General features: G+C 38.1%; 1 protein-coding gene across 2 annotated transcripts in view; it reads right to left on the bottom strand.

Moving 5' to 3' along the window:
- Positions 1-1,439: 1,439 nt before the first annotated feature.
- RRP15 (ribosomal RNA processing 15 homolog) overlaps positions 1,440-12,737 on the bottom strand; it is a 29,816-nt gene continuing 18,518 nt past the window's right edge. For both annotated transcript variants that reach the window (XM_058836126.1, XM_058836127.1), the window contains one exon: positions 1,440-9,705. In XM_058836126.1, the coding sequence (XP_058692109.1) occupies positions 9,553-9,705 (153 nt within the window). In that variant the 3' untranslated portion in view covers positions 1,440-9,552. The remainder of the gene's footprint in view (positions 9,706-12,737) is intronic.

Genomic DNA, 12,737 nt, shown 5'->3' with positions numbered 1-12,737 from the left:
GGAACACATAGAGAAGGCAATCAAAAATTGTCAGAAATGGCAGAACCAAACTGCAGGCACTCGACAAAGCTGGATAAAGTTTTGTATCACAGAATTCAACTAGAAAATGACTTTTTACACAGGTAATTCTACATTCTACTGTTAATTTTTGTGACTATTATCCCAATTACAACTTTCTGTTTTATCTTGCAAAGCTTTTTAGCTTTTATTCATTCCACAATAGCTTTTATTGATGACTACCTGTTAGTTTCAAAAGCTGCTGGCATTATCTGCCACTGAAGTTTAACTCATCTGACATTTATCTCATCCCTGTGCCTCTATGAAATGGCCTTGTCCTGTGGGGCTGCTGTCAGTGGAAGCTTTGTAAGTCAAAAAGTGGGAATGGGCCCTTAGTGTGCATATGGGGAAAGAACAGAACTTATCTGTTTTGGTGCTTTTAATTCAATACAATACTGTCTTTTTTACGTATTTTTTTTTTTTTTTTTTTAATAAACACTAACTGTTTATTAGAAAAACAGGGACACCTGGAAAGTTACTTCACTAAATGTAAAGGTTTCATGTTTCCTATTAAGTTAAAAATTACGTGGTCAAGATTTTACAATTTGTGGTTTCTTTTTAGATTGTTTTGGTTATACGCAAATGCGCTGTGCAAAATACAAAGGCAATAATCTTTCTAAAACTGCTGACGACCAGGTCATTAAGTAAGGTGGCTGGTCACATTTCATAAACTAAAGAACATTGTTGGAAGAGGAATAACTTTTAAAAGTTAAGAGGTGACTTTTGTAAATTCTCACACTGATGACGAGTGTAGGATGATTGCACAATTAATTCTTTGTGAGACGCACACAAATCTGCAGCCATAACTGTGGTTGTGTAGAATCTCAGCCATTCTGATGCAGGGTGCTAGAGAAAAAAAAAACTTTTGAATTCTCCTTTTTATAAAAATACACGTATGAAGGTTCAACTTGGAGAGCCAAGGTGGCACCTAATAAAGGTGAGGCAAAGAGGAGATGACAAATAATGGAAAATTGTAATATATACTACAATAAAACCTTAGATTTTACTGTTTATTATCCTTAGTGAAGTAGAAGTCCATACCTCTGTGCTGCACATTTCATTAGTGTGTGCTGTAACGCCTGGATGAATTTGAGAGCAAACCCTGCTGACCTTACTAACACAAGCAGCCCCCCTGCTCCAGGATTGCATTTCACACAACCACAGCCCATTCCTGCAGCACTCATGTTCCAGAAGATAAAGGCTATTTTATAGAACATGCTGTTTGACACGCAAGACTGCTACCCATATATACATATGTAACTTCTTGTCAACTTGCAAATCAAAGGTATGTTTCTAATACATATATATATATAGAGAGAGAGAGAGAGATAATCTGTGTGAACCAGAACTTCTTTTAAATATATATAAAACAAATATAAAACATATAACAGGAATAAGAACTTCTGCTTTTATATACATTTATAGACACACACATTTTTGTGTATTTATATGTATTCATACATACATACCTATATACATGAAAAAAGTTCTCATTCCTACAAATAGGTCTAATAATTTCAGTGGAAACAGTCACAAGAGAAGCCAACAGGATCTGATCCAAAAAGCCATTCAGGTGTCATCCCTGAGAACTTACGGAATGGCATCACCTCCTACCATCAAGTAGGAACACAAAGCTTTAATGTCCACACAGCAGTGTATAGTTTGTGTCTAAAACTGCAGCTTAATAAAAGCCATCTAGAATGCAATTAACCCCCCAAAAAATGTTACCAAAGACCACCAAAAAATCTCAAAAACAACAACAACACTGGGACTTTAGACAGGACACCGCAAGCCAGAATGACTAAAAACTGAAGGGGAAAAAAATTCTTATGGATAAGAGGAAAAAGAGAATGGAAAGGAACATCACTTTAGTCTGTATTTCAGTGCTAGGCTATTCTTCACATTTTACATGGCTGGGATTTACAACTCCTAAAATAGCTTCTCTCCAGTGAAGCTGCACCCTGTCTCCACAGAGTACAGCCAGACATTAGGGGTCTAGGGAAGCATCAATAGCCTAAAACCCTTATCCTAAAAACATACACATTTCCCATAAAGGCTGCACACATCAGCACTGCATCCAAAGAGGTTTCTGCTTCCAACAGCTGAGTTCCAGGACTTGAATCTGTTAAGATTCAAGTCCTCATAAAAACTTTGCCAGAGAAGTTTCCCCATGGTTACACCTCCTGGAGTTTGATCCCCTCATGTGCTTTCCCAAATCTGCTTGTCAGCCTTGAGGATGCCACGCTAATCTTCTATGTATCATTCCAGTTTTAGTCTATACGCCACTGAAAAAAAGGCCTTCCTTAATCCTAGCACCTGTGGTTTTAATCACCACAGGAAATCCTGTTTCCACTTAAGTCAGTAAGACTTATATATCAGCAGAGGAAAATGATCAGATTCACTAACTAAAAATAAAAATAAAATAAGACAGAGAAATATAAGCTCAGTGGTTTATAAACCAAAGGGCCTTGACATCTACTTATAGCAAGCATGACAAAGTAAAGACAGTAGGGTAAAAGTCATCCCTTTAATCTCAAGGTTTGAACTCGTGACCTGCATCTCCTTCTCAGGATTACAGCTGTTGCCTTCTATTTCTGAACTGCATGGTGATGATTTCGGTTATACCTCATTAAGTAACACACAAATGATATCTGTAAATATTGGATTCCTAACAGGGCATCCACTGGAGTTTATTCAACACATTTAAACCATGTAACTCAAGTTAGAATATGCACCCACATTGAGCTATTGAAATTTTAAGAAAATTACGTGTATAGCAAGATTAACTGGCAGCAACTTCAAAAATGAGCCAGCCTGTAACGCCACATTTAAATCATTTTCTGCAGCTACACAAAACAAACAGCTCTGGGTATGGCATCCTGACTTCTTCACAAACTGCCTATGCAGTCTGCACAACTGAAAAGCTCTATTAAGCTAACACAGCTTCAGAAATGTTTTTTTCCTAATGGTTTTTAAGCAACATGTGTTCGAGAATACTCTAGAAAGCTTGCAGAAAGCAATGCGTTTTCATATTACCGCATAAACAAAACCAAACCAGACTTCATGCAGTACCAAGCTTCTGTGCTGCACTCACCAGATCAGTGCAGAGGTCTTTGCCTCTCAGCCTTACACATTTTTAAACCCATTTTCTATGCCTCACTACTGAAATCAAGGAATGCAGTATTCCTGAATGGCTGATCAAACTACATCTTCCCAGACAGATGGTTTGAGCTTGGTGACTCCTAGAATTAAATGGAAAGATTCATTTCTATCACTAATTTTGATCTATATCCAGATTATTTTAGAGCTGGATCTTGAACACGTCACCTCTGTGGAGTGGCAAAGATGTTCAGCATTTGCTTCCCCTGAATCAACGACCTTTTAGATGGGATTGCAATTAAAGTAACCTACTCCCCTGGTTTTAGCTGGGCTCTATGGACCAGTCTCTAAACTTCCCCATCATGGATACAGACTGACAGCTGAATGCCTCCTCTCAAAAATTCCAGTGTCATTTGAACATTCACTTTATCAACAATTAAATCAGAGTGTAAAATTGCCTACAAATTGGCTGCAAATGTGCATCAGAACCAGTAGTGTCTCACATAAAGGACCCAAGTCCATGAGCTCATCACTGCAATCCTATGAAATTAAAAGCAATTAATTCATCATGAGACAAATAGTCCAGCAATGTACTTCAGCAGCAAGCAAAGTGAATGAGAATCAAAGGCAACAGCCTGTGTCTGGGAGGCACAATATTGACATAGAAAGACACACATTGCCCTTCTTACTTGAACAATCTTCTTCACATAAAATCTGTTCCACTTCTTTAATTCTAGGCAATGATACTAAAATTTAAAATAAAATAATACTCCAGTAGTTAAAAAAATAAAAAAAAAAGGCAAAACATAGCAGATGGAGAGAACAGCAGTGGCACTGGCAATCCTGGTCTGACCTGCTGGTTGCAGTGCTACAACATCAGAAAGATATTCAGCATCTTGCAAGGCTTGACCAGTCCATTTCTAACACAAAAAAATCCACAAGAATACCAATATATCATACTTCCAATTTGATCAATGTTCACAGTGGAAGTATATTTATACTTGGGTCTAATACATTGTTTGGGCTGAGTAATGCATCCTTAAACTGAGGATCTTGTCAGAAGGTTCTGAAAAATCTTCAGTCTTTTTCTGTTAATCATGAACAGACATTTCAGAATTTTATGAAGTCTTTTCTTAATTAATGAGCATTTCTTTCATAAGGCTGTACCAAATTTCAGCAGATACTGTCAAATGGTTCACTCCTCTAAAAAGCCACTATATAAAAAACCACACTGTTGTTACCTTTTGTGCAAAACTATACTGCACAATATTGCACTACTGTGCAACCTCTTTTGAAACTCATGATTATAAGTGAGGATGCACAGTACCCCGTGGTGGAAAGACTGACTGTGTGTTTGATCACCCTTTGCCTCCAAGCAGCCCTGGGAGGTGTGACTGGGAAGGTGCTATGGGCAGGTATGTCAAAGGCTGAATTACCAACAGCTCAGGGACTCAGCTCTCCAGTTTTCATTCAGCTGCCTGACTTCAGGCACCCTTCCTGAAAAGGACACAGGCCAGTTCTTGTCCCTGGACAGGGTACCCTAAGTAAAAGGCTGCTTCACTGCCCACAAAACTTGCAATTTATGGATCACTTAGAAACCACAGAAAATCCTCTTGAGATAAACTGTACTCAACCTGAAAGTCAATGCAAAATCCACATAATCAGGAAAGCTTTTCACTATCTTGTTGCTTGAATCAAGCAACACTTTTAAGCTTTTCTGTCCTGAACAATATGAGAATGTCCTGCTTTATCAGGAAAAGCAAAGTTCAAAGCAAGAGTGATTGAATAGCCATGGGCCTTAAGTCACAATCTCCACCATTATATTCATAATGCACTTTATAAAGGGCTCATAAATGGCTAGTGGAATCTTTAAGTACATCAGATTTTATGACAGAACTATGACAAACAACCCCCTGTTACCTTCGACTTAAAATCACACATGCCTACAACACGACTTAAAGAACTACTAACGTAACATCAGCAGGTTTTATATTTAACCACTCCTTAATTACAGCATGAAGTTTCTGATAAGAAGTGTAACCAGTTTACCTTGTAAGTGAATGCTTTCTATTAATTATTCAGCTACTTCTGAAAACATTATGTCTATAAGAAATCCTAGTGGTATGAAAACCGTAATGCAAGTGTGATCCTGGTTAGCAGTTCACTATTAACACCACCACATTTACTGAAAATACAGTGAAGAAACACTAAGAAAATGCTGTAAAATGATGCTCCAGAAGTTCATGCACTGGCATGAAAGAATGGGCTATTGAAGCAACTGTGGCACTGTGAAGAAATAATGATTTTTATGAGTATTCCTAAAATAACCTTCCAAAGTGCCTCTTGGAAACACTCCTTGTGCTCATGAGTTCACATCCAGAAGCTTGGTGAAAGTGCCATATTTCATTTAACCATTTTGTATCCAACAGGTTAAACACATAGATTTAAACAAAAATAAGTAGTTTCAAGGGATGGAGCATTACACAAACACAAGGATGTTTCACACTGAAGGTATTCAGTTTGACTGGAGTTTCATTTTTAATATGTCCCTTAAAACAGAAAAGCTATTGAAAAGATGCATTTGAAAACAATGTTTTGTCTAAGAAGCATCTGCCATTGCTAAACGTCTGAAGAAGAATGATAAAGAAAAAAACCCGTATCTGCTAGATCACTTAAACAGGTGAAACATTTGAGTTTTACATGCTTTAGAACAGCAATAAATGAGATGTACAGTCTTCCACCATCTGTTAATCAAGAACTTGTTCAGTCTCCAGTGTCTGAGGTCTTAGACTCCTGAGTTTAACATCTTATTTAGCACAGGGACCCAATCTGTGTAACATGATCCTGAGTCTCCACTACCTCAAGCCTTCTCCTGGCCCTCTCACTCCTTACCTCAGCAAGTCTTGAAGAAATCATTGAGCAATTTGCAGGGATTGGAAGTGAACAACACTGATGACTGCTCTGTGTGTATATTATCTGTGCCAGGACTCATTTCATAAGAATGAGAAGTTTGTCATTTTCAGTTGTGCAGAGTGTTTTGTGCCAGATGACTTCTGCCTTCCTCCCTGGAGACCGCTACTGAGCCAGCTCCGAACAGATGCAGTTCTACAGACCACCTTCTTCTGGAAGCATCAGATAGACAAAAAACTTTTATGGCCTCCAAACAACTCATTTCTCTCTTTAAAACAAATTGGACCAAAAAAAGCCCTATCTTCACTAGAAAGCAGCTTCCAGCTCTTTTGTTCTGCTCAGCATGTGAACCCAGGAGAACCTGCCTCACAGCTGCAGAAGTGGGAGCTCTTCCCTCCAGGTTTTAGCAGAGAAGATGCTGTGGTACAGTGGTATCAGGCACAACAAGGATATTCCATCACCACTCCTAAGGTGTTTCCCTAACAGGAGGCTCAAGAAAAGCAGGGACAAGACATTTTTTTCCACAGGCCAACTCATGCTTTCCTTGCTGAAAAAAGTTAGCACAATTAATGTGAAGAGAAATTAGACCAGGGGACACAAGACATGGGGAAGAGTTGACCCTGTGCCTTCTCTTATTAAACAAAACCCTTGCTTTGCGTGCAATCCATAGAATATTAAACTTTACATACTCTGAAATTGGCTTAAAGCCTAACAAAACTGGAACCACCCCATCCTTATTGGCTTTATATAGATAGGTACAGAAATATACAAAGTTGATATGATTCATGCTCTCTGGAATGAAGGGCAGCAGCACAGCTTTGCTTGAGCAGAGATATTCATGGGAGCAGGAAAAACAGAGCGAGCACTCTGACTGCTGGGAAAAGCTGCTGAAGGTTGTTCTTGGTAGCTGTTGAAGAGGAAGAACATTACTGAAAAAGGGGGTAGGGCAGCCCAGAGAAGAGACTGGAAGGTGCCTGGTCCAAACAAAATCTTTTGAACTGCTAGTCAACAAAAACAAAACCTGTGAAATAAAGCAGCCTAAAATCAAAATATGTAGCTAACAATTTTAGCAATTCTCAGAGCCTCTCAGCATATGGCACAAAAAAAAGGACAAGGGAAAGACGAGGTACAGTATAAAATTTAAATAACTACTCAATATACATAAAAATATAAGTATTATGCTTTTTAAAAGGCAAGAAATACTCTCCACATATAGGCTATGCACTCTAAATGAAACGGAAGTTCAAAATACCTTTAGCAATATTGATAGATTCTACATTTTTCTTAAATACACAAGAGATATTTCAGTGCTTTAATCAAAACATTACTCCAAGAATGCACAAATAAACACCCAAGTATTCTAAAAGTATTTGGAAAGCATTCTGAAATTTTTAATAATCACCTCAGGATGTCGGAGTTCCTAAGGAAAACTTAGATTATTTTCCAGAAGTCTGATTATGGAAAGAAACTGCTGATATGAAACTAGAGAACAACTGTAGATTTAAGGGCGCTGATGTAATTTTTCCACAGAAAGCAGCTGAACTCTGTAGAGAGGAAGCAGTGTCAGGTTAGAACGTTATGCTGCTTCATGGACCCAAACCCCATTGCAGCATGTTTTTACACTACACTAATGAGATGGTGACTCTCACTGCACAGCTGTACAGATGTCAAGCCTTCAGAAGCCAGGATAACCATGTGTCAAACTTCTGTGGTTTTGCCACTTGGTATTTTGGGTGTAAGCCCTCATTTGTGAAAATAAATATCAGGCCACAAACTAATGTCTCCTCAGATATCTAATATGTTTAACACTCAAAACAGCTTGAAAATCTAAACATTTCTGCTGTTAACTTTGATTTCTCCTGGAAGAATTATGCTACAATATATACCAGATGAATAGGCTATGAATAAGACAATGACTGCCAGTTGTTGGGATGGGTTTCTCTGCCATTTTGTACCCATATTTTTTTATCCAGCAGTACACACAAAGTTCAAGCAATGCCTTTGTTAGGAAAATCTAAATCCTACTGCACATTTCCATGCTGAAGACTGAAAATTTCAAAGTTGCTCCTAATCATGTCTTGCCTATAAGCAGGTACAAAGAAAGGTTTGTCTGTAAGGCACCTATAGAAATGGACAGAACAGTACCATGTATTTTAAGTATCAATTCACAGGCCCCAAGGATTTTTCTTTACATAGCAAATGGGGAAATGTGATAGCAAAGTTAAACAAATGATACAGCATCAGACAGTCAGTCTGGAACAGCAAAGGCAGGAGAATTCAACCCCAGCCTCTCATTTAGAACACCCTTACCACCACACAATTCCTCCTGTATGCATATGCTTACATAAAATATATTCTTATTATGTGTGTTAGCTTCTGCACCTCTACAACCAACAGCTACTGAGGAGAAATTGCAGTAGCTTAAAAAAAGGCAACTGTGTTACCATGACAGATGACTTCCAAATTTTTTACTATTATGGCCCACACATAAGAGGAAGGGCTCTGGTTTGACCCTTTGCAGACCTGAGGAATTAGCATTAGAGCTGACTAAACCCCACAGCATGAATCTCAGAGCTCCAGCTCCTCATTGAAAAAGACCAGAACGCCACAATTGCAAATGAAGCAACACTGAACAAAATTTTCTGTGGTATCGCTAGAAAAGCTCTCCCTCCCCAATGAAACCAATGGCAATGACTCTTTTCCTCTCCTCCCAGACTCCTAGCTTATACAATCTCAGAGTTGCAATGGAAAAACCATATATATATATATATATATATATATATATATATATATATATATATATCTACACACGCATACATACATATACATATATTCATACATATATACATATATATACATATATATATATGAATAAACCCCATCAGTAGGGTCAAGTCTCTCTTTTTACAATTCTGTTTCCAGAGTTGTCTCCAATTGAACTATGCTCCAAGACCAGAACTATCACATTAATGGTTACTTTCCTTTATTATCTACCGAACCTTTTCTGGCCAAAGTAGTAAAGACTCTATAGGAGTCCGATAACTTTACAAGGTGACGGCATTTCTGTGTTTATTGTAAGCCATTTCTATTGCAAATTGCAACAACTTCTCAAAGTACAGCAGTGATTTGGAAATGCAGGCACACTAATACATCAATTGCCATGACTAATGTATAAACTTTTAATGACCTTGGCAAAATCTATCTTTCATTGGGCAAGTGCCACTATTTTGACTGTACAAAATGTTTTGGAAATATGTTGAAAATTATACTTGTTTTGGAAAATATTTCAGGATTTCAGTATAGCAAATGGAGTTATATTAAATAAAAGTTTGACATGAAGGAGAAAACACTCCAAGGTTGTGTAAGTCTTTTTTTTTCCTTTTAAAAGAGGTATCCTCCAAGTGTTGTACATTCATAGAATGCTGACTTTTTATCCAAACAAACTTAAGAAGATAAAAAATTATCTTGAATGGTTTTCAGTTTCATTCAGTCACTGTCATCTTCTTGTTTCAGACCACCTCCTTCTTCACTGTTGCCTTCTCCATCACTTTCCTTGTCCCAGTCCTTCATAGATGCTCCCATCATGAAGTCATCACGGAGAATATTCCATTCTGGCCCCTCTTCAGATTTCACTTCACCCTGAATGTTTGAGGGGACGAGAAGAAAGAACAGAGGAACATGAGATAAATGTGAAAGGCAGTAAAAGATGCAAGGTCTCCACGCAGTCAAAGAAACACCTCCTACAATCAGCGGACTGAGGGCCAGCTCTTTGTGCAAATGGTACAGAAACATGCAGAACAAACAAAAATTACTTGATGCTAAAATGCAAACTTTTTTTAACCAACCAGTAAAAGAAATATGGGAACAAAACAATTATTCTTCATGGATGAAATAGTCAACCCTGGGCATGGCTTCCTTTATTGAAATCTTTCTTGGCAATCAGAACGGATTCGTGATATCATTTATTAACCCCCAGATGCTGCTTCATTAGAACACTTCTTGGCACATTTCTAAAACACAAATATGGATTTAATAAAGGCTTAACCCCCCCACAAATTTAATATTTAACATATTCGGTGATACGTGAACCAAATCCCCTTTATGTGAATTATTACCTCACTACCTGGGCTTGTCATATGGTACATAAGTTGCCTCTAACAGAAACAAAGTTGATCCACTCTTAGCAAGCCAACAACACCTTACTCCAAATTTCCTACCTCTTGGAAGTGGAAGAGGCCCACTACATGGACTAGCGAGCAATAAAGAAAAGGGTCGGGAGTGTAGTTTCAGGTTAGCACTGAAAACGGCGCTCGGTCGCGGTTCCCGGAGGTGACACATCACATTTGGGCAGTGCAACAGCCCCATCCTGTGGCAACACTTTCCAACAACAGCTGGAAGCTATGCTTACATCCTTTACAGGACGAAAACAACGAAAGCTGCTCGATGTACTGAGGAAAGATTCATTTCAGCTTTTATGCCTTAGCAGCAAAACACTTCTGAGGAACAACATGGCTCAGGATCCATCAGGCAAGCAAAAAAGTCATCCTACCAAAGGAGAATTAGGGGCAGTGAAAACACTCATTTAGTTCTGCAGGGTCTTCGAAAGTAAAGTTAACACTGTTATGCCAAGTAGGCTTTCCCCACGCCCCTGCTCCAAAGAAGGGACCTCAGCGTCCTCTGTGGACAAGATTTGCCTACTGGATGCAAAACCTGCATTAAATGTATGATCACCACACACATCTGTCCATGCCTCTTCTCTGTCATGCATCTAGGAATGTGATACCACTGCATATTTAAGCTGAAGCCTGTGGGAATCAATATTTGGGATAGAGCAGCATACAGAATTTGATAGCAGAAGAAAGGAGAAATAAAGAATGCTGTATGTTACTGTAAACAAAACACATCCTATCACACCATCAGAAGCTATCTGAGCCCAAAAAGTCTGCCAAACAAGGTACGTATTTTTAATAGGTAATCAGAGCAGAAATGCTACATGTGATTTCTGCAGTTCTTTATGAAACACTGTCCTCACAAAAATAGGATAACAAGTCTTAACACTTTCCTTCCCAAAAGGAATTTCCCAGGGCCCAGCTCAAAAACTTAGAAACTCTACAGCTGTTCCTCAAGATGTTTGCACTGGGTTTCTGTTTAGGGTTTGCTTTTGTGCCTTACAGATGCTCTCATTAATGGCTACTCCCATCCAACAATTGCCTTTTTCCCAAGGGCAGTGCCTCCTAACCACTTTCCACTCTTGCAACAATTTGCTTCAAGTGCTACACCCAGTAAACCTAAAATCATCTCAGAAAGGGCAATCGTTTACCTGGAATTAAAGAGCTACAGATAAGGTTCCTAGGCAGACCTTAAACTTTTCACATGGGAATCATCTGTATTATTACAATAGTGCAAACATGGGTAGTCTGTTTTGGGATGCAAGGAGAGGGTAACTATTGTTTTGCTCCTTTTTAACTGCATTGCAGTTGTAAATGTTTGCTTTTGCAGAGTGGAGAATAGTTTAAAAAATGAACAAAAAAACCCCCCACAAAAATCACCAAATTATTTATTTTTTAATCCCAGATCTTTGATAAATCACTATTTGAACAGTGAAATTTGAGAGAGTTGAATCTGAAATGTTTAAATGGAAACATCCAATATTTCTTACAAAACAATCTACATTTTTTGTTTTCAATAATAAACCAAACAGAATTCCTTCTTTTTCCCAGATGTGCAGAACAGGGATTTTTTTTTTATTTTGTTTTGGTTTTTAAACAGCACAGAAGGAGTAGATTATTATCAGCAATGACAGTTGCAGGCTCAGGGTTTGAAAAGCTCAATCCTCAAATTCATCACAAGCTACTATTCAGCAACCATTAGCCCTTCTTTCTGGCTATGTCAAGTGAACAACAGGACAAAAGCAGGACTTTAACAAAAGAGGGATGCTGATCCTCCATAGCATTACCCATTATGTATGGCACCACAAAGGCCTGAATAGAGTTTTACAACAAGCCCAAAGAAGAACGACAGAAGTAGCATGTTCATGCCTCAAAGATGAAGATTAAATGCTTGAAAGCAAATATTTAATCAATTTTAAGCATGCTTCCAAGTGAAGAAAATGCCTTGTTTAGTATCTTCATTCCTAACTCATTTACTACTCTATTTTTCCCTCAGAATAAAAACTCTCCAAATCTACTGCATCACAAAACATTCCCAAAGTCTTAAGAAAATATGCAGCAAGAGTATTTGTATAATTAACAATTAGTTGAACTGTAACATCACTTCCCAACTTGCTTTATGTAAGAATGTTAATACAGTTGGGTTTTCAATGCCATAATCTAGTTTCATCTAAATAAAACAAAACTGATTCTTGGCACGTGGAAAATAAACCAGCTTTCAATCTACACAAATGCTTTTGAACTCCCAGTCAGCTGTTCATGCACATCTCACTGCAACACTGAAGTCCCCTTTGAACATCCCCAAATGAAAACAAAGCACACTATATAAACATCAGAGTGTAATGATACACAATGTGAATCCTTCAGTAAGGCAAAGAGTGAAAAATTCTCGCGTTGCTTTTTTTCCTCTCCTCTTTTATACATTGGAATTGGGTTTTCTTTGCCAGAAGGGTGTGGCAACCCATTTCAAAGGGTCTGAGAGGCAGCAATTAGTAAAATACC

Source organism: Poecile atricapillus, chromosome 3 (assembly GCF_030490865.1).
Source record: "Poecile atricapillus isolate bPoeAtr1 chromosome 3, bPoeAtr1.hap1, whole genome shotgun sequence".
Taxonomy (NCBI): Eukaryota; Metazoa; Chordata; class Aves; order Passeriformes; family Paridae; genus Poecile; species Poecile atricapillus.
Note: the sequence above shows the minus strand (reverse complement) of the source record. Positions and strands in the feature narration are given on the sequence as shown.